We start from the raw sequence: 25,233 nt of genomic DNA on the forward strand, positions 1-25,233 counted from the left end.
CACACATACACAATCACACACGCACACATATTAATATATTATACTCTCGGTACAAACGATTTATAGCTCACAGTAATAAAGAATAATATATTATTGTGCGAACGGTTTATCCTCAACATACATACGCACAATCTATACACTACAATATTTATATATATATACAACATGTAATACTACATCCCTGTACTACACCCAAAGTTACCTGCTGGTCAATTTGTATTCTACTGTATAATAATAAGTCAGTCGGCTACTACAACTGCAGTTGTACTGTTTGTTTACACCACGTATATACATAGTTTATGTAATATATATATATATATTATATATATACAATACATATATCTAAAATAAAAATAATGTATACATTTATACATGTATAACGATATTCATCATAATCTTGGACAAAAACGAGAAAACCTCTTCATGACTTCATCTGATTACAAATATTTTAATATAACATATTATACAATTTAGCAGCTGTAATATTTTCTAAATTTGTTATGCACCACTGCAATATTGAACTAAAACTTTTGAGTGTAAACAGTCTACATTTTAATTTATTATATTATAACTATATACATAGTGAATATATATAAATTAAAAGCGTTCATGGACCAATACGATGCATATATTTGTACACACAATGCCGTGAATTATTGTCATATAAAATCTCGCCTTTAATAATAATTGCTTATAAACCAGTGGCGTGCAATGATTAAAATAGCATTAATTTAGATCAAGGTTATACACTTCTGTAATTAAATATACAAAAAGTAAATTAAAAACTATATGTATTATTTCAACTGATTCAAAGAAGTGCATCCAAAAATTATAAGCGTATTGATATTCACATACTACAGTTATCGTATAGTTTTATAATATTTACAACTGAAAAATATCATATAAACATTAGATAATCAATATTATCAGTAGTTTAATCCATTAATAAATTAAAAACTTGAAGTTATCTACCTTTTCTTTTAAATTAAATACACTAATGATTTATGTAACACTAGTATTTGATACTAAAATTTGTAAATATATATCTATATATTATGTAGTATGTATATTTATAATATACTACTATTACTAATTAATAATTATTTATTGTGAAAGTTTTAGACCATAGAACAATTTATATGAGATATATTTATACAATTACACCTTGTAGCAAAATATCAATGTAAAGAATAAATAGTAATTTATTTTTAGAAAACGTAGTTATAAATAATACATACTTTTGATTATTCCCAATTCCCAATATGAAAGATATATTTGAGGTTTTTCGAACTGTATTCATTATCTAGCTTATTCAAAGTTTTAAAATTTCTCTGGGATTCAAAAAAAAGTAAGTTTGAAATACATTTGATTAAATCATCCATAAAATTTATAAATATTAATTTTAGTTTACAATCGATTTTATATCAAAATAACGTTCTTATACGATGTGCCGTGACTAATTTAGAAATAATCGTAGGTAAAGGTATATATTTTTCAAGTATATAATATATAAATTAATAGATTTTATATAACGATGTAACTTTACCTTTTTCTTTGGGTACTGATAGCAGTTAAAAAAAAAAAAAGGTAACATTTTACCTCATCAGAAATTTGTCAATTATACGGTCATAGGAATGGAGGGGTACACTACGCTATCCGTGATTACTACAAAATAAGAATATAAATTAAATATTATATAGTATAATATAATTTCTTTCCAATAAAGTACGTATATCTATTGATATAGAGTGACGATTTCATGAAGCCACGACGAATGTCATCGGTGAAAATTATTTAATTCATACAATTCAATATTCATTAAAAATTATTATAACATATAAAATAATTTATTAATTTTATATTTTTATGTTTTAAATTATAATATTGTTGTATTATATTATGTTTATGAATTATGATTTTGCGTACAAAATATTATTAAAATTGTAATAAATAGGTACATACAGTTATATCGCCGTTTTGGTAATGACTTTTTTACTCACAGTAAGGTACATATAGTTGTTCGTCTTGACCCACCTCAGAGATTTATTCATTTTCGGACCACTTGGCAAGTTAAGGAGAGTGCATGTTTAATAATTATTGTACAAATATAGTAGAACCTGCTAAAGCCTAAAGGTAATTTAACACCGTATGTTTAATGTATTTTCTAAAGTAAATTGATTCATTATTATCTATTGATGAAATCTAAAGTGCGCTTACACAACGAGCACGATAAAATATCACACAAAATGAATTTTCACAAATAATATAGAAATGAATGCAACGCCTATATAATAAATTGTTTTAATATTATTAAAATAAATCGGTAAAAAGTTTCGTTTGCATTATAATTATTTATTTTTTTTTTTGTCTACATAATTAAAACTTTATATAGTTATTTGTTTTTACTTACATTATAACAACTTAATTATATCTATTATAGATAATATAAAATAAAATATTAAAACGTTTCGAGTGTGAAAAACATTTAAAATAATGCTCTGGTGTATAGTCTTAAATCATGATATTCTACTCGTATACCAAATTATGAAACTATGACAAATATGCATGATCCACTTAGACCTCAATATAGAATAAACGCATTTTACACAATTACGAAATTTTTATGATCAAATAGTTGTATACACTGCAGAGTATTTTGCTACGTATCTGTCCATGTTAACAACTAAGAAAACGCAAGTATGAGACTAATCGAAATCCTTAACGGAATCGCAATATTATAATATATTTATGGTTGAGTCGCGATAACTCTAAAACTTCCATAACTCAGAACATTTTCTTATCCCTTGAAGAATTAATACGATATATTGCAGGTAAATTACTTGAAAACTGCATTAGACAGATTAATTTGTATCCCTCTTCGAGATTCTAGGTGTTAAAACTCAAATTATGTATGTTATGTAATAAGATATCAATATATATAATATACATTTTAAATCGTTAAAATTATAATCGATGGTAATACGAATGTGTCACGAATAGACGCACGTCACTAATACTTTCTTATCTACCAGCTTACCTAAACCACTTCGTTTACTTACAATAATAATATCACGCGCCATCCGATCGTCTCGCAAGTAGTAAAATAATAAAAGTTGGTCTGATGGCGGTGTGAGAGAATTAATGTATTCGAGTTTATTTTATACTATCGCCATTTAATCATGTGAAACGCGTGTGACTGGAAAAAAAATTATATTTATACACGCTTCGTGAAATAAATTAAACCACGCGGTGACACGTCGTAAAGTCGTCCACATCACGATCCTTAATAGTTCAGTATAGTATACAGAATGCTTATCTTATCGCAAAATACGTTCGTAAAACCCATCAATTTTTGCATATTTTAATACTATAATAAAATTATAAAAACAAATTAATCTAACTTTTTTACTATTTTATTTTTTAGTAAAGGATTTTTATCGGATTCGATATCCTGTGGCCTGTGCTATGGTGCGTGCTCATCTGAAATGTAATCGCGTGAAACAAAACGATATTAATATGTTATTCAGTATTCGAATATAGGAATTCGTCAATACTTTCATGAATTTTGTTTTTCCTTCTTAGTTAATTACAAAAAAAAAAAAAAAAAAAATAAAGAAAAAAAACATGATTCACCGTTTAAAAGACGTCGGTAGCCTAAAAAAAATGGTTTTGACAGAAAATTGCAAATAAAATTAAATGCGTATAGTGTTACAAGCATCCTGTATCGTAAACTACATAAAAGTGGAAACGATTTTTGCCCTTTATCTGCGGTGGCGGCGTTCATATATAAATATAGTAATAATAAAAAAAATGATTGCGATGATGGTTGCACCGTACCTATTTGTAAAACGGTCTAATAATATAGGTAGAAATAGTGATGATGACGATGATGATGATAATTATAACGAGATAATACTACACGACAGCAGCGATAACTTCACAGCGATCTAACACCTTTATATTGTATATATTATTATTCGAATGCATTAGAAAATCATGCTACAAATAAAATGAAAGGTGTGCAGTTGGCGGTTTAGGGGGGAGAGGGAGGCGGAGAAACAATGTATTAAGCACGCGTATTAATGATCTTATATAGGATATTATAAATTATTGCACGCGCTCTGTTTGCCCGGCGGGATCATTTCATGTTACCACCGTTTAATAGGCACCAGTCCGATGCTTTATGAGATTGAGTGATTAAAATCTCATAAAAAAAAACCGATAGTAATAATAATAGTATAAACCGCAAATCGTTTTATAACGCGATGGCTATACCCGAGGGCTCGGCTTGTCCTGCGTCGGCGTTTCAAACGAATAATAACACAATGTCAATATTATTATTATTGTCGTAGTGCTGTGGAAAATATTATTTATTATTTATATGGAATATTGTCGGCGAACGAAAGGGAAATATGAATCGTACGTGCGCGCTAAACGTCGTGTATTATACAAACTAATAAAAGTGGTGTGCTATTCGGTGCGTGCTTTAACCATGACGTAAATCAAACGAATAAACAAATTCCAAATTAAATTGTTATGTGTGCTATTTTTTTTTCTGCCATTTTAAATCAAGACCTTTGATGCAATATCATATTTTATTTGCCTCCTACCAGAACGCCATAGTGTGCATGCACGTAATTCGCAATTTCATGCTATAGAAGTAAAGACGTAATATTATATACGTACAGGGTACAGATCATGTAACATAAAATAATGTATAATAATATTCGTTGTGATGCGGCAAATGGATTTTATGTAATAATTTGCAAATACAATAGAGAATGTGATAAAATTAGATCACTAGTTAGTAGTTATCTTTCAAACCCATACATGGCAGCAAACACCGTGGAAGAAACGTCACGAGATATAGCCTGCGTATGTTTGCATGCTCACAACAATACAATATATAATATTATTTGAGCGATCTTCACCCGGAATTTGTTGTTTGATATTCAAATACCAAGAATTATTTTAATCATAAAAGAAACGAAAAATACGTGTTTACTGTTTACAATATAATATATATATACGATATACACATACATAAAACTATAATAGGCAATAGCGTACCTTTAACATACGTCACGAGAACGACCAACTGCATACATTTATTAGGTAGGTATACTATATCCATTATACATATTATTAAGATATTAACAAGTTTAATAATTTTAAATTTAATTTTTAAAGTAGAATATTTTTTTGAAAATGCTGAACGAGTATTTAATATATTTTAGTTATGAAATTAATAGAACGTTCAATGTGTCATTTTGAAATGACTTGAGATTATGCAAAGACATAGATTTTCCAAAACGTTGATATTTATATTATTTTCTAGGTGATGAGTGTTAGAGAATCACCCATTATTTCCACATAACATAAACAATCACTTACAAACAAGACGGTATTTAAAAGTTGAAAAATTAATTACAATAAAATTATTAATAAATAAATATCTTAAATCCTATATTATATTTATAAAGTCAATATATTTAATAATAATGAATTTAATATTTGTTAAAATTATTTATTTTTTCCGTTGTTTAAAATAAACTCATTTACGATAGGCACCTACGTGGTTTCAATGTTTCATATCACACGTCTATTGTATTATAAGTTATAACATTCACAATAACGTTCTAATCTCGTATTATGTATAGAAATTTCTGAGTCATTTCTCATGACACGAACAATTTTTACGACGGATACCATCCAGAAATGTAAGTGAAATGTAACATCTATGCACATAATATCAAGACTTTTATTTAATAAAATGTATATAGATTGGTGTAAGTAAAGTTATTTTTTTATAAAATTATATAACAATAATAAAAACTACTACGATATTAAAATGTATTACTATGAATAGGTACCTACTATAATATAGTATTATTTTTTTGGGTGATCCCGTAGACGCGTGAGACCGACAACATAAACGTATAGGTGACGATCGAAAAAAATATACTATGTACCTATCTATAATTTGCTCGATTATGATGAAAATTGCATAATAATACAAACGCAGGTACGCGTTAAAATATCCATACCTACATCGTATACTAACGCCCCGTCGATTGCGGACGCTGATGACAGTGATTATAATATGTGTGTGTTAATATAATTGTTTTAATTTTATTATTATTATTATTATTGTTATTCTCTCCCGTGTGTGTACAACTCTATAATAAAATCTTGTACCTACATGTAAATCGAAAAGGTATAAGCTCGTGATCGTTTCCATTTTTCGATTGCGAATATTGAGCGTCGTTACTTCAGAACAATGGGCGTGCGTATTATACAACAATTGCGATACATCGTAGTAAAAAAAAATTAATAATAACAATAATAATAGTAATCATTGTCATTATAGTCGATGGCATCTCGGATTGTAATACTATTCACGAATTTCAACACGTTTGCCGATTTTCGAAACGGACACGACGCGACAACTAATTTATCGTTATATTATAACGATTTGCGCGCGTGCACTCATGTATATACATTTTGAACAATAAAAATAATCGATTTGCTGTACTATACACGTCATATAATTTTTTTTATTGTTTTATCGTTATTACGTCTTGTATTGTTTTGGTTTGTAGAATTAATTGAGGGACATTTAATTTATTTAATTCGGATGTGTATAGGTATAGGTATGTTTAATATTCGGTCAGCGACCGTTTGGCGCCTGATTAGTAATTTTTTAGTCCACATGTATACAATAATAAAAAAACACAATGTGTATACCTATAGACATAAAGAGTAATTCACCAAGGATATTATCGCCCGCATTTTTCCTTTAATCATGCATTTATTCTTATTATATGATTAGTATGCAGTTGCTGACCTTTATTATTTAGTCATCTACTATAATCTATCAGTGAGAATTTGTATTAATATAATCATATACTTGGAATATAAAATGTCATACAAAAAATTTTAACCCCTCGCTAAAATTAAACTTTAGTTGTACCAAAAATCGAGATCAATGAAGTGATAAAAGAGTTTTTACGAGACTCGAAAAGAATAGTCAATTACGAATTATAGATAATTAAAGTCTACAGGCATTGAAAAGAAGAATACTGCGATTGGATGATATTAAAATAGACATGTAAATTATCAATATTATATGTCATTAATCCTTTAATTTTATTTGTTTATTATTTTGTAAATCACGGTAAAAGGTAGATTATTATAATTATATATTGTTTTTAAAAAACGACGTTCAATATACGTACTATATCATGGACTCTGATTACTTAATACTTTCCAATTTTATTAATTCACATGGTTATTGTATATACTGCAATATAATAGTTGTTAACTGCGGCGTTTGCACATTATAATAATATGCTCGTTGCACAACAATAGTATGAACTGTTATCGTAGCTGGAATTCAATCTGAATTCTGTTTACATTTCCGTGCATGATATCGCCTCGATAACCGATAGTATAGTGATACAATAACAACAACACATTTATACGCGCAAGTCATGTCACGTGCATGTTTACCTGAGCCTTAAATGCGGCACATGCACCAGCGGCTGACGACTTTTTTGACATTTACCATGCCGACTATGCCACAAAATCATTTCGTTTTAACAGGCTATACTCTTGACAACCGCGGCCATATCCTATTTGATATCACTATATAGAAATAGCTCTGATGGCAATATTATTGTAATGTTGTCTATGTGTATTAGGTATTATGGATAATATTATATTATTATTATATAGGTATGGCCGATATGGGCACCTCGCATTATAATGCGCGGTACGACGGTCGGATAACGCGGCGGCGGTTTTCGAACGGTCAGAAATCTGGTTTCACAATAATAATAATTATCATAATAATAATAATATATTACCACGGTTCCAAATATGGGCCCAATTAACAATATATTACCCGAGTAATTGTGCGGTCGGTCGACGACAACGACGACGGGAGACGTGGCTTTCAGCGCGAGTCGTTATTTTCATGTGATTTCGTGCGTTCCCTGCGGAGAACCGCCATCGAACGAAACGTATATATTCCTAATTTATAATCTAATGATACAGGTACCGCATAATAGGTAAGTATTATTATTATTAGCTGGTATTATAATATCGCGACTCACACGGTACTATAATACACCACTACGGTAGCGACGGCGACTGTGGTGACAGCGGCGAACAACAATGCTTGCTCGCGCGGTCTTCGGTGCCGCGGGAAAACATGACTTTGTCCAACGGACTGCATAAAGTCGCATATAAAATATCATAATACAGCATATTATTATTATAATATATACCTAGTTATCGGAAAGTACCGATATATATATATGTATAGCTACGTGTACCGTTTATTGGGATAATAGGTATATTATGTTTTGCCAGAGAAGGACATTTTGTTCACGGATCTGGCGTTTGGTTCTGTGCTGTAGACGGCACGCGAAACGAGTTTAATGTACTCAAAACTCTAGAGAGGGGTGTTGAATTGTGTTGAGTTTTAAACAACGATTTTTTTTTTTATCTTCTCAGAGTTTATCTGAGTGATGTGAAAGGGGAAGACTACGACACTATTTTATTTTATGTTTTCGAGAACATGATTATGGACTTCCTAAACAATAATATTATATGGCGATAATGCCAATGCAATATATAGCACTAATTTTACAGCATAATAACTTTTGTGACTTACTACATAAGATAGTCCATATAAAAACTTTTCGTTACATATTTGTTAACGTATAGCGCGTACGTTTACATGCGACGTTTATATTATATACAATAAGCGTGATCTACAACCTTAGATTAGCGAATTATTTTAGTTATTATTTATATCATGTGAGTCATAATGCTAAAATAATATTATAGAATATCGTAAAACCTATGAGATAGCTATGTAGTATGTGTATATAAAATACTGTAATTTACACAACATATTTGTTGCTCCCCGCAAATAAATATTATAATAAGACGTGTTAACGTGTTGGTATAATATTAAAACCTAAATATACAATATATTTTCTTCTCTGCTTAGAAAAATTTTGAAACATATGCTTACAAAATTATTGTATATATATTATATATAATACATTAATATATAATGTGCCTATGTATAAACGAGGTTTCTATGGTAAAGTAATTATATTAATGGACCAGTGCTATAGAGTTAAATTTATGAGAAATCGGATTATGAAAAAAAAACTGTGTAAATTATGGATCCAACATTTTTTTTTAAATTTTTTTTTTGTTACTATATTAACATAATCATATTATTCATCGGTTACTAAGAATAACTAAGGTATTATAACAACACTAAATTATAAAGTTATAAGTTATAATATTAATTTCATGTTTACTAATTGCTAGTTTTGGTTGCCATGACCATATGGATAGTTAGAAAAAAAGTTGTATCCAGCACAAAAACTTATAAAATACCTACATATATGTGTCAAAAAAAAAAAAAAAAAATGTTTTCAATAAAAGATTTTTATACTGTTTTATATGTATAAAAATGAACCGTTTTAAAATTTATTTGGTATTCATTTAAACAGCATAAAATTGAATTAAATTAATTTACATTTTTTTTAAATTATTATTGAAGTACATTCGGACATTCCGATCCACTTCTATCTTACAGGTTGGAGATCACTGATGTACAATATATTGAGGTATAAACAACATAATATATTATAATAATATGTCAAGTGAGTCATATTATTATGTGTATAAATAAATGTAAACATAAATTCAGTAATTCAGTAATTTTACAAGTCATTGTAGCATTCTGCTCTTAAAATTCAGTAAATAATTATATGATGATAAGTATACTACAAAATACCTATGTAATTTTATTATAATATATTATGTTATTATTTTATGCATTAAGAAAGTTACTCTACAAATAAATATAATAAGTTGATGTTATGTGCTAGCAGCGAATTGGTAATATTAAAACTAAAATGTTATCAAAAATTTTATGTATCGTAAAAAATGATGGAATTATTACAGTATATCCAATGTATAGCACTAATGTAAATTTTAATAAAAAGTCTTACCTTCAAACCGTCTCTGAGCCATGTAATCCTCGGTAATGGATCACCCACGATCTCTGAATCGATAATCACTTCTTGGCCTTCTTCAACTTCTTGAAATTTCGGTTTTACGACAAACTTTGGTTTTTTTGAATATCTATTCGAAATGTAATAATGAGATTAATATGGTATCTAGTGTAGTATTTAAAAAATTATAACAGCAGTGCGCACAATGCAATTTACATTTAAGTTAGATATTTAGATATATTTAAAACATATAAAAGTGTAGAATTATTTTTAAATTAATAATATAATATTTTTAAAAATTCAATTATCATAATATATTTTTTTTTTATAGAAAGTTAGATACTTTAAAATATCTATATAAAGGCCAAATGGTATACTTTGAAAAAATGTTCATAATGTTCTACATTAACTGTCTACTCACTGAATATATAAGTATTATTATATTTACTCACAAATGATTAATCAAAGAAATTTGCTCCATCCTCGTGTCGTTATGTTTGCGTTCCACTACATTGACATCGCACCGACTTTCTATCGTACCTGTACCATTAGACACTCTCAACATATAAGTACCCGAATCCCGTGTTGTTACACATGCTATCCTAAGTTCTAGATTTCCATCGTGATCAGTAATAATGTCTACCCTTCGTCCGTTCCTCAATTGAATACCGTCTCTAAACCTGTAAATAAAAATTAAACAAATTTCGTTTATTGATTTATATTAAAACAATTAAGTTTCTTTTTATAATAATATACAATAACTATGTTTTATAATTGTTTATACTTTATATACAGGTGTCTCGTATGCATGTAGTATTTTTTTGTAATATAAAAAACATTTAAATACAATACGGTCTATCAATTTTAATTTTTGAATTAAATCAATTCTAACATGTGTACATTAGGTACAGTAGTTGTTACCGAAATTGGACTTACTTTGAGCGCGATACTTTTGTAACATTAGTTTATTAACCAAATAATCACTAAGGCAAAATCTTTTTTAAAGTAAATAGAGTAATTAAGCTAGGCGTATATTTATATAAATATTCTATATGATTTATGTTTTATAAATTTAATTATACTTACTAAATTGTAAATTCTAATATACCATGTATTTAATCAGAGGTGAATCAATAATACAAATATTGAGGTATTTACCTAATTATCGGGTATTTATCCAACTATGTACGGTGAAACCCAAAAGCGCAAATCGTCTATTTTTTTGGAAAGACAAAGAGTGCAAATTCCTGTTGCGCTTTTGTACCTTAGAAATGGAATAAAAGCGTAAAAGTAAATATTGTACTCGTTGATCGTTACACTATAAGTTTAATTTTTTAAAATACATCAACAGTGATCTAGTTTAGTAGAAGTTTAATATTATCGTATCGTATTTTATCATAACGGATTACGGTAAAGGTTGATAATTATTGCCAAAGCTCCATGGTACGTAACGAACAAATTACTCCATGATGACCTCCAAATCAAAACCGTCCACAACACAGCCACCAATTTCTATAAAAGATTTCATGGGAAACTCCTCATGAACCACAACCACCTCATCTCTCAACTGGCCTCAAAAACTCTTCCAGACAACCCCACAAGACGTCTCAAACGCAACTGGTGCAGAGATCTGCTTAACCATTAAAATTCATTTATATAAGTCATTAAAAAAAAATTTTTTTTTTTTTAACTCATTGTAAAAGGTGATTTGACTGCGAGTCTTCCTTCATGTCACTCAAAGTCATTTTATATTATTCTTATATCATATTTACTTATTGTATATAATGTACAGATTGTAAATTTTCAATAAACGCCATAATTTATAAAAAAAAAAAACTACATAGATTATTTCATGACTTTATATTAATTTTTAATTGAAACATATATTGTTAGAAACTCGAGTGAAATGTTTTAAATCGTATATTATTAGATAATTATTAATAACTATATGATTATAATAGAGTACACTTTATTTTTTTCAATTTATTTACGCTTATGATTTATTAAAAAGGTATTTTTTTTTTTTTGTGTGTGTTTATGAAATATTTATTTTTGCGCTTTTGGATTGCATTTGGGTCATATTTTACGTATATGAGCTACAGCTACTATATATTTTAATTTACCCCATTAATAGGCATAGGGAATTCAGTACACGGATATTTTTCTTGTATTATTACTCGCTAATAATCATTAATGCCAGGTCTGCTATTTAAGTGCAATAAATAAATGAGCCAATTATAACTATAATAACTAATAAGTCGTTCATTAACCGATAATACCAACCATAACCTTGACTGTAAATACTAAGAACCTAAATGATAAATATTACTTTATTTTACCTATATTAGACTTAAATGTTGGTAAATTAAAAGTTATTGTATCCGAATAAACGCTTACCATTCAGCTTTGACGGGACGGTACGCGTCAATTTGTGCGCTCAAAACGATCGAGTCTACAGCTTCCATGGTTGTCGGCAGACCAAAAACGAACGTGGGTACCGCTGGATCGGTGCGGTTCTTGTTGAACACTTCTAGCACGCACCGCGTGGATGCCTTTCCGATCGCATTGGACGCCACAGCCGCGTAAGTACCGCTGTCGTGGTACTTGACTTCGGTCAGTTCCAGTGTGTAGAAGTCGTCTGAATCGTCCCTGATTGGTGGTTTCCTGTCGCCTTCCGTTCTATCTGTGAAAACAAAAGGCAATAGCATCATCATATACAAATACATATATTTAATTACTCTAAAACTAACTAAAAGGTGGCGTGCATATATTACACAAGACGATTTTTTCACATTAAAAATATTTGTTGATTTTCGATTATTTTGAAAATCGATAAATTGTAGTTCGAGAGAAAAATTTACATACCCAAAAAGTCTATTGGTCGACCATCCTTGTACCACAAAACCAACGGCACGGGCAATCCGTTTACTTGACACGACAACCGGACCGTAGAATTTATTTCCACTCTGCGGTCGATTAGATGCTTAGTGAATAACGGTGCCGATTCTTTGAAGTTGTTGTTTTTCATCAAACACCTGTAACAATAGATATTGTAATACAATTTACAAAAATTTATTATATAAAAACACAAACAATTTTTATATAGAATTAAAAAAATGTTCTAGCTCACATCAATAATCACAATAAAAACTGTTATAATAATCTATCCGTGTTTGTTGTTTATTGACTTGGCTAGGCCGATGAAATTAACAACTGTAATCTTGGGATTCACACTCTTTAGCTTTATAAATTGAAACATATTCGCTTATTCCTTTCACTAAAAGTATTTTTTATCTACTGAGCTAATCATTGATCCCTGCAGGTAAATTATATACTATATATATGTACATAATAGTTTGATAACAGAACGTATGTATATAATATTATAGTAAAATATATCAATCACGTAAATGAAAATGACGAAATAGTTAACACAACAATAAAACAAATGGAGATTACAATAAGTTGTCACACAATTAAATAATTTTAAAAATTGAATAAAATGTCTAAAAATCCATAGAGAGCGATTACCCCGAATATGTTTCACGGTAACAAAAGACCATTGCTACCGAGGCGAAATCTCGGTCCATATTATTTGACCGAATAATATTCGTTAATTACAAACAGTTTGTATGTTCAAATAATTGTGATTAAATTTCATTGTTGTATCCAAAGTATTTGACGTACACATATTATATAATACAGCTGGGTAGAATTCAGTTCATAACACTTATAATGTAACTACTATTACAATATAAGCATTAACCAATTGTTCGACCTTGCATGTAAATCATCTCTAGTATCGTATTTTTATTAGTTGCAGCATTCCAAATGTTTTCGACACGTCGAAGGGCACACGATTTTTCGCGTTAACTGTTTTAACACTTTTTTTAGTTTCAACACGTTAAAAATATAATAATATTATATTCAAGTCTTGCGCACGCGACCGCAGCACAATGATTGCATAAAAAAACAGTGAATACAAGCTCGTGATTATTAATTATTTATTTAATAAATAATAATATCTTACTTAATTCAATAATATTTTTAGAAGAAATTCGATAAAATATTTGGTAAATCGAGTATTCATTGGATATGCTTTATTTATTTTAATGTTATCGTGTAATGTACTAATATACATTATTATAACAATAACTATTTGGAAATATTTTACTAATATTCTATTACTTAATGAAAATTAATCAGTTTAACTAGTAAGCTTGAATTTTCTAATCTATACCTATAAATAGCATTAAAATAACCTAATTTTGACATAGTTGATAATAACAAAAAATTAATAATAGTATATTTATTTTGTACAATTTAATTATTTTCATTATTATTAAATACTATTTATCGCGTACCAAATATTGCAATAACATAAATCAATTAAATAATTTACATTCACAGTTATTAATCATTGCTAAGCATATCGATATTATCGAGCAATTAATTATCTATATAATACTCATGTATAGTGAAAAAATATTTAATTTTAATAGCAATGATATTTAAATTCTACATTTATGAATGTCTAAAGAATTTCAAGAATCCAATGCGTTTGGAGTATTCTTATATTCTCCGAGACCCGTTAACAGCAACTGACTCCTCTTACATAGAGGGAATCTAGTGACATTATTGTTCTTCAGTAATTTTAATTTTATACATTTCCCACACTCCACATAATTATAATTTAGTAATGATATGGAATTATTCCTCTAACAAATGAAAGAAACGAAGCTATTTTGGTAGTTTTGCATAAGTTAATTGACGAATGCTCTCTCTCATTTCCCAAATACATTTTAGTGTTCCTTATCACTACACTAAATAAATTTTTCTTTTATTTTCCTATTTAACGTCACTAATAAATATTTGGTAAGAACTATCCTATTCACTGTATGATACGTCTGAAGAATGAAGAATCAAAGCCTCGTTTAAATTTCTCCTACTATTATTAATATTAGTAATCAGCATACTTTCTTATTATTACTACAACAATCTGTTAAATTTTTGTAATTCAGTTAATTTGTTTTTGTTTATTGTTAGTAAATTCTCAACTATGTTGTATTTAATTGCTATATCTACTGTGTACACTGTCTTACTGTTCTATTGGGCATCTTGCCCATTAAATAATTAAATAAATAAATAAATAGTTTACACAATATACATATACTCAAGCCATAATTGACCTAATTCTATTTTTTTTCATGTTATATTTCAGTTTATATAATGATTAGATGATGAGTCAAACACAAAATTAATATTACAAGAACAAAATAAGATAACAATTTAGATTATCTAATCGTATAATAAATGCTTATATAATGTATAAAAATACACACTGAAAATGCTTTAAATGCCAAATAAAAAAATCAATTTTTAAATACCATAAACCGCTCGTAGTTTTAGTAAAAGTGAAATTTAATAATATTGTATATTTCGTATCGTATTGTACTCACCCTTGGAGCCTCTGTTCTGCCTCCACAATCCTACGGTTGGCAATCACTTGGACGACGGTCAACGTACACACTCTCCCTTGGTCGTTAACTGCTTCGCAAGAGTAGCGACCCGCGTCTCCGTCCGCCACATCCTCGATCGACAGCGTACATTTCCCTGCGTCCGTGCGCGCGACCGAATGTCTGTCCGTTGCTAGTAACGGTTCGCCATCTTTAAACCACGTCACCCGTGGTTCTGGAATACCACGGACCTGTCAATTATGCATTTCAAATTTTAATCGTCGATAAACATAATCTACGAAATCATCGTTTTATATTATAACAATTCAATAAATTAAAATTATATATAGGCATTTGTTTTTTATTTTTATAATACATAATAAAGGTTTTATTAAATCAAAACAAGATAAAGTTAAAAAAAATTGTTTTAAAAATTGTATTTATTTTTTTAATACCTAATTTTTGTCCACTCGTATATTTATAAAATCAAAAAATATTTTTTTTTTTTAGTGTATTTGAAAAAAAAATCACAAATAAAATATTTGAATATGTACTATACTTATTACGACGTATGGAAAGTATTTAATGCATTGTCATAAATCGTTAATAATTGGTAGGTACATTTAACTTTGAAAAGTTGTTAGATGTTTTTATGTATAATTATGAAATATTTCAGTATTATTAATTAACAATGTGAAATAAAATTGTTTGTAATTTAAATTTTACATAATATCTGAATACACCAACATCAGTTTACTTGATATTATTATTGTTTTAATTGATATTAATTGTTCAACATAATCATTGTCAAGTCGTACATAAATACGGTTAAACGACAGAATGACAATCACAATTTCCCTTTAAGTCGTGCCAACCACGTTGATACGTTTCGGATGGCCGACATTAAAGTATTCCGTGCCATCGAACACCCCCTCCCCCTCCACGGTTTAGTGTGATTTAACTGTACAAAAATATTACCACCGCAGTGGTAAAAATAAAGAAATGTGAATTCTTTCGATGACAATAATAATAATACGCGTAGGTACAAAATAACGCAGAGCTTTATGATAACATTTATTTATTGCTTAAAATATGTCAAATAAAAATCTAATTATTATTGATGTTCGGAAAAATCACGAGTACTTGAGTACTTGTGTACTATATATATGTACGTAGCTGCTGGCTATCAGAACTTAAGACCAAGTTTCTTTCGAAACTATCATATTTACGTTTTGTAATTATATTTCGATATCGTTCCACGCGTAATGATAAAAATGAATGCGTGTACAATAAGATGTATACGTTTACGAACATGATGGGACGTATTTTCAATATTATATTGTTTAGCTAATCTCAAAAAAATAACGGAAATTTGTTCTTACGTGACACTGTAAAGTTGCTTTGTGCTGCAATAACACCCTGGTTTGTCCAGGCAACGGTTGATGGAATTCCGGTAAAAACTTCGGCTCAAATACGTCCACATATCCCTTAGAAGTTACCGGCTGGCTCCATCCGAATCTGTTGCGAGCTGCCACTCGAAATTGATACTGGTAACCCGGTTTCAGGTTATACACATCTATGGTATTGGTGGGAGTCATGCCAACCTGCGCGATACAAATAATGCGTGGATATTATTTTATTTATTTTATAGAAACCTGATAGTAAATTAGCATGAGTATAAATAAAGGAGCAAGAGCTTTTACAGCGTTTTAAGTGTTTTAAATGTGTATGTGATTTTATCGCTTTTGCTGTTTTAATACCTATCAATTCTGTGGGACATATTTCTATAATTTATGTTGGTTCCATTGGGGGGTATTGATTTTATTTACATAGTATAGCAGAAAACAAAAAAAAATTTAAAAAACAGCTGTATAAAACTTTTCATATACTTACACGAAATGCTACGTATTTTTAAAAAATTAAATAAAACTGTCATTCTTTAAAACAGGGATTTATTTGCTAATTAAATATAAAAGTAAATATTATGTGTATATATATATATATTTTTTTTTAATTTAAATAACCAGCAAAAATTGTTGTTAAAATATTTTTTTCATTTCATAATTTTTTTTTTTTTATGATTTTATAAGTGACCTCTATTATTGTTATTGTAATACATAAATTAGTTTATATTTTTAATACATGATTCACTATGTTTAATTCAATACATGTGAAAACCAAAATATATAAGGTCATGTTTTAGAGAATTATGACCTAAGATTTGAATTGAATGCAGCTCTTAGTTGTTCGTTCCAACGATATTAAAGACGATACAAATACTTTCGGATAAAATTTAGAATTATCGTCCATGTAATTATCACATAGATAATAACAGAATAATTTCTGTAGTCTCTTGTCATCTCAACTTTAATTTAAAGTATTAAATAATATATAAATCGGTGGATTGGATATAATATATAAAAAAGCTCAGCATATTGTACCTCCCGCCAGCATTCTTCGTCAGCTGTTCGCGTCTCTACTCTGTAGACGAGCACAGTTTCCGGTTTTTCCGGTCTATCCCATTGCAACGATATCCGGTTATTGGTCCGGTCCGTCACCGTCGGTTCGCTGCGCACGGGGCCCGGAACTTCTGGAAAGCGAACGGAAATCGCATTAACAATGATAGCTTTATATACTTTTCATTTAATTGAATTTTTTTTTTAATTGTTTCAATAATTAATTTTTAATTCGAAAGACCGAGGCCTATATTAAATTTCCATTAAACGTCATACCACTCCCGTTGGGCTGATGTAATGCGGCAATGAAAATGTATTATCATTATATTATATTTAATAATATTATTATGTATATATAAATAGGTATAACGTATACTTTGGTGTTCGCATAAGTACAACAAGAAATTTGCGGTAGTGTGGGTCGTTGTCCCGCGTCTCCGCGTCCATCGGTCCCGCAAAAGTTGTATGTTGCTCTCGGTATCGATATCGGAATAGACCATTTCCTTCCGTTCACTGCAGCTGTTTGCGCGTTACTAATTTTTTAAAGGTATGTGACGTACACGCACACTAATAAATAACTACCGATAATTATTATTGTAGGACGATGTGGGGTGCGTGCGTGCGCCCAAGTTTGTTTTGTCAGAGGAAACGGAACTCGCGAGTGGAAATGCGCGCGTAACCCGTTGACACCGTACACTGCGGTTGTTAAAAATAGCGGTGGACTGCGACGTTATGGTCCTCGATAAACGACCGAAATAAACGCTGCTCGCCATCGTGAGTTGTCGCCGTCATATTTTTCCGTTTTACCACTACGAAAATTTCTCAGTTTTTTTTGCGACATCTATATGTATTATAATGCTCACCGTTGTTTGCGCAGCATCTTTTTCCTCCTCTACCGCCTATCGGCCATAACCATCGGCTGCTAATCGTATTTCTGATTTGCGGCGGTGTTAACGATCTCGCACGCTTCCTCACCTATGCAATATAAACAATACTGTAATAGTCGTAATTATTGTAAAATATATTTTTCATTATAATATTATATATTATTTGTATAGGGGGCGGGGGGAAGGGTCGTTTAATAATTTAAAACTTTATCCACGTTTGGTGCTTATTATTCCAGCGGGTGAGATAATGTTTAATAAAAATGTATAGCTATATAGATGTACTTGATGTCTGTAGAGATGTTCGACTCGTTGACATTATTGAAACCGAAATATATGGCCGCCTTCACTCGTCATTCGAGAGACGAATACATTTTATACTTAAAATATTTAAACTATTCGTGTACCTATTTATAACATAGTTGTACAAAAAAAAAAAAAGAAGCTATAATACAAAGTACTTAAAAGTATCCACGTAACACATAAGTTATATTTTAATAATATTGTTTACCTGTAGGTAAATTTATCTATAACCTACCCTTTGCCTACACACAAATAAAAGTTTATTTAGCTGAAGTAGGTTTTTAATTTTTCAGATTATCACTATTTTACTTTGTGAACTTTACTAGGTTTTGGATATCAGAAATATCGCGATTATTTCGGTAACACCCTTTTCCTTCTCCCTCTTGAAAATATTTGGGTATTTATATCAGTGATAAATGATTGTTTGGTAGAATATTTATAAAATAAGTTCTAATAATAATGTTAAACAATAATAAATAATTTGATGTAAAATATAAATATATAATATCGTAGATCCTCACTTAAGACATTTCTAGTTGCATAACTGTACCTACCATTTAATTAACACCAATAGTATTATGAACAATTTAGAATAGGGGAAGGTTATCTAAAACTTGTCTATACGGGTATATGTCAATTGCGCCAGAAATCGCAGGTAAGGAAAAAAAAATTATGGGATTCAAAAAGGTTATACATCAACTGCGCCGGACGATATTTAGGTCCAAAAAAGATTATACATTAATTGCGCCGGCAATACTGAAGTTGAAAAATAAGCTGATTACACACTAGGCGATTTGAACGTACTCGTCTGCGTTTATATTTCACACGGACGATTTAAAATCGCGACGTTTTAAACAGTACATAGGTACTATACGTTATCTATCTACATGCAATAAATTAGTAAAATCGGAATATCCACTAATAAAAATGAGATAATGTAATAATATTATATTATGGAAGTAATAACTACTAACAAGCTATTTTTCTTTTTTCCAAATGATCAGTATTGTGTCGTCGTTTTTATAAATTCGTAAGTATAAAAAACAAAAAACAAACATCGATGATCATATTTCAAGATATAAAAACGGTACTATCAATATGTTTCAATTTGTGAAGTCGGTAAGTCACCATTACAATAAGAAATGAAATTTTAATACTTTTTGAAAATTTATTCATATGTAATTTATCATCGTTTATTTATATGTATTTTAATTTTTTTAATTTTTATATTTTTTAAATTACACTTAATTTTATATGTTTGATAATTTAATTAATTATGTACTTTTTAATTAATATAAAATATCTAATATAATAGTATAATAATATGATATTTTATTATAATTTTATTATATTGTACCTATACCAAATTAATTTGTGATAATGAAAAATTTATTGGCGCAAAAGACGTATACCTTTTTCGTTTGGGATAAATCCACCGGCGCAAAAGATGTATAAATTTCAGGTAGTCTAGAAAAATCGGCGCAATTGACAAACACCGGTCTATACATCTGTTGTTGTGTATTATTATCAATGTTTATAACAAAAACACGGAAGTGTATTTAACTCGTTGATGGATAGTCAATACTTGACTTTGTTTTTAAAAATCCCTCAAATTAGAGTCAAATAATATCACTTTTTAATTACTATTAAAAATTAAAACACTCGTATTTTCAAGGCAATTTAGAAACTTATTGTAACTCATTATAACCATTAAGTATTAAGCACAAATAATCTGGTATCATACTCATATACTAAAATTTTATAAAATAGGTACAGACAAAACCAAAAAAATACATATTACCATAATATTATTTTTATAATACATATTATGTGGGATATAAATGTATTTATTTATAAAAAAAATATTTAAATATAATAATATATAATAATTAAATAAAGATTAATTCAACATATATTTATATAATGATTAGAGTATAAATATGTATGAATATTACACAATTACCAATTAATTATTATACATATAGCCATATATAGATATAATAAGTAATTAGAATTATTCAATTCTTCGAATTTCGTAACGATAATGGATCTTCACAAAACGTAAACATGCAATTAAAGTATATAAATTCAGTAATCGTCCTATTGTAAAACACTCAACTTATAATTTTCTTTATTTGCCATTTATTTGACATTTTTATTTTTGACAACACGTTGAATAAAATTGCGTCCATGAACGAATGGCATTAACCACTAACATTTTACAGTTAATGTAACTAAATGAATCTGCTCGATAATATCGATTAACACTCAAGAAAAAATCACGATTCCGATAAAAAAGTCTAATAACATGTTTTTGTAAAAATACGTTCTTGTCAAAAGAAAAAAAAATTCTAAAAAAATAACCATATGGATTTAAAAAAAAAAAAAATTATATTTTGTATCATAATAATAGTTTTAAAAACTAAATATTGGCTGAATTAAGGTAGTCGAACACCAATTCAAAACGAAACAAAATGAAAAGCAATAAAAAAATAAAAGCAGACCCATCAACTCAAAACAAATTATATTTGAAAATATAGGACCATAATTAAAAATTTAGTTATTCGTGTTTATTATAGAATGCATTATTTTTTAGTAGGTTGTTTTAAATATTTTTTTTTTTAGAATATTATAACAATTTATGATGTAGAATTTTAACAATTTTAACTTTAAAGTAAATTATAAAATAGTAAATATTTTTGTAATAATATAATACTATAAAAATTATTTTGACTATCGAATTTGTCAAAATATTATATAATATTAGTTTGATATGATAATTCTGTTCTATATTATTAAATACGGAATCTTATTTAAAAGTATAAATATATATATTTTTTTAGTTTATTTCGGTAAGGTCAGTTCGATTTTGTTCTGACTTATATTATCAGTGTACTACATTCTGTAGAGGTTTTTAATTATACTATAAAATTTTAAAAATTAGATTTAGTTCTTTTTCTTATAAGTGTTATATATATAATATCATCCTAATAATAAATACTTACAAAAATCACTATTATTATATATACAATGTTATAAAACTAAATATGAATTAAATTTGCAGCAATAAAAAAATAACTTGTATGTATTTTTTTTTTTTTTTTTTGGTAAATGATTGAATTATAATTATGTAAGTATACGTTTATCAGAATCTTGTCATGAACTTTTATAAATTTGATACTTAGACTTCAAGCATGTATACATCAGTTTTGTAATTCATAAAACAAATCATTATAATCTATTCCATCAAATAATATATGATAATATTATCATCAGGGCCTGTTAAAGAGTTGGTCACCAGTAGGCTAGGGTTGATATAGCGTACTTACGAAGAATCAAGGGAGGGGATAAGAGGAGGGCTATATAAAACGTATAAAAATCAAAAAAAAAATTTTTTTTACTAAAATATTTTTTTATATTTAATAAAATAATATACAAAAGCAATAAAAATTTTAAAATTTATGACTGATGTTATTATTATTCATAAAAAAAATTAAGGTTTTGTTTTATACTACACTTTTACATGAAAACATTTTTTTTTTATTTTAACGTTGCAAAAGACTTCGCTATTTCATCGAAAAAATATTTTTTATGAATTCACTTTCAATAAACAAAAGCTCAAGGTCCTTCGTTTTAACCTATCATAATGGTAAAAACAGAAATATCCAACACCGGCTATGATAAAACACAATTATTATAACCTAGATGTAATAAAACGTTATCGCAAATATTTAATTTTCAATTAAATTTATTATTTTTTCTCATATTCCATATAATAATGGAAATTTAATAATATTATGTGCTGAATTCTGATACATAGGGACAGTTTAAAAAAATAATTTTACCTTTAATTGAAGTATATATTATGCAAACATTCTTCATTCATAATAAAAATTATTTTGTAGTGACCTCAATTTAACATTGGCCGATTGGCGTCCTAGGTTGTAGCCTACTCAGCCTATTAGTTAATCAGGCCCTGATTATCAAATAAAGTTATAAACAATAATTGTATAGACATTTGTGTAATTGTTTGATATAATGTTGTGAATGGTATTTACGTACTTTGTACATTTCAGTATTCTCAATTTGTCGTTGTAAAATGGACAGACTACGATAACACAGATTTCATAAAATTTATTTAATCCGTGATTATAAACAAACTGAAAGTAATAACTATTATTACTTGTTAATTGTTATACCTACATAAAATTCAAACCAAAATTTCCAAAAATTTGATTTATATATTATTATTTTGAAATGTAGTAAACTTTATCAATGCGATTTTAATGTAAATAATAATTTATGATACGATTACCTGTGTCTGTGTATCAATAATATTAAAGTGAAAATCATTACGCTACCTATTCAACGATATTACGTCACATTTTACTAAGAATGATACAAAAAGAAAAAAATACATTGAAATTATTAAATGAATAAATATTAAAAATTGCTGTACTTACTATAACGATATGAAAACATTTTATTTAAAAACACCATAACATTATTATTGTTTTAATTATTATTATTATTATTATTGAACAGTCGTTAAAAAAGCATAGCTTATTATACGTCATACATTTTTATTGTTATTGTTTAATTTAGTTGCGTAGATAATATTAAATTTTAAATTTGTTGACTTAAAAATAGTTATAATTTTTTTGTTAATATTTTTATTTTTTTTCTAAATAGTTTTGTATTATTATTAAACAGGCTTAATGCCAATAAACTAAGTGTGGAAAATGCATAAATATATTTAACTAAAATGTATCATTATGCATTAATATACCTAATATTAAAATATGTAAAATAAGTGTAAAATCAAAAAAATATTTACATTTCAAAATTGTTTAAAACTTTTAAAAATGGCAAAATCACGTCACAATTATTTTATTTAACACATCGACAATCAACAATTTAAATAGGTAGGTATAGCTTATAATTATACTAGCCATAATTAGCTCGTAATATTGATAATTTGTTCAAATAACAGGTCGGAGATCTCTAAAAATGTAGTAGGTAGTTATAAAATAAATAGTTACTAGTGTGACTCTACCGTAATAATATGATGTATTATTATGATGATTAATAATCATAGATTTAATTTCAATTAAAATTATATTTTTATAAAATAAAAATATGTAATTCATATAAAAATTACACTGTAAAAGTCAGTTAGTACAAGAGAGCTTTCTATACTAAAATTAAATTAAATCAGTCACTACAAACAAATATTTCTCAATTACGACACATATAGGTACTCGTCGAGATAGTGCCGAACAATAATCATATTATACGGTCACGTAGATTATCATTTAAAAAACAATAACACTACCAACAGATTTTAATGGTTGAAACGACGATAAAATGAATAATTTACTAGTTACTTAAAACATACTTCCTTATAAGCGCTAAACTCAAATGTATATAGCAGCAACTTTACAGGTTACCTATATACGTCTGCTGTTATTATTGCGGGCATCATAATTAACATAAAACAAACAATTACGATTACGCATTATTTTATTCGTAATAAAAAAAAATGTATTGATAAAGAAGTAATATAATTTATATAACGATAAAATATAAAATACGCTTCAAATAGCGATTCATTAAAATTTTAAATAATATAACGACATTATACTCGGTCACATACAAGTCGACTCGCTCAATTTTATTATATAGTGGATACCTACTACGCCATATTGTGATATGCCTGTACTTTGGCCATTTTGATCTGATTGAACGGTTTCTGAAAAATACGATTTTGCACTCCAACAAAATCTGTTATTCGGACAAATTCGATAGGTTATAGGCTATAGAGCTTTCGGAACGAGGAAAGGAAATCGTGACGTAACTATATTGTTGCATTTGTACACCGATCTAGGGCTGCAGATCGAGCTCCGATTACGATGATATTGTATGAATATAAATTATAAATTATTATAATGTACAGTGCTTGGAAAAAAAACAATTTCGACGCATGTACATTATATATATATTGTATTATTTGTTTAATAAAATAAATAATAATATATAATATTTATATATTATTATTTTATTCTATTTATTTTAATAAAATCATATA

The 25,233-nt window shown here is 28.0% G+C and overlaps 1 protein-coding gene across 4 annotated transcripts in view; it reads right to left on the minus strand.

Moving 5' to 3' along the window:
* The window catches only part of LOC112600845, a 106,450-nt gene that overhangs the window by 40,792 nt on the left and 40,425 nt on the right, over positions 1-25,233 (minus strand). For all 4 annotated transcript variants that reach the window (XM_025348166.1, XM_025348164.1, XM_025348165.1 and 1 more), the window contains exons 17-24: positions 18,822-18,933; positions 17,944-18,092; positions 16,885-17,106; positions 15,506-15,753; positions 12,912-13,081; positions 12,444-12,729; positions 10,499-10,726; positions 10,044-10,176 (exon numbers count right to left, since the gene is read on the minus strand). In XM_025348166.1, coding sequence (XP_025203951.1) covers positions 10,044-10,176; positions 10,499-10,726; positions 12,444-12,729; positions 12,912-13,081; positions 15,506-15,753; positions 16,885-17,106; positions 17,944-18,092; positions 18,822-18,933 — 1,548 coding nt within the window. The remainder of the gene's footprint in view (positions 1-10,043; positions 10,177-10,498; positions 10,727-12,443; positions 12,730-12,911; positions 13,082-15,505; positions 15,754-16,884; positions 17,107-17,943; positions 18,093-18,821; positions 18,934-25,233) is intronic.

The sequence above is a fragment of the Melanaphis sacchari genome, unplaced genomic scaffold (assembly GCF_002803265.2).
Source record: "Melanaphis sacchari strain LSU unplaced genomic scaffold, SCAv2.0 Contig72_pilon_pilon, whole genome shotgun sequence".
Taxonomy (NCBI): Eukaryota; Metazoa; Arthropoda; class Insecta; order Hemiptera; family Aphididae; genus Melanaphis; species Melanaphis sacchari.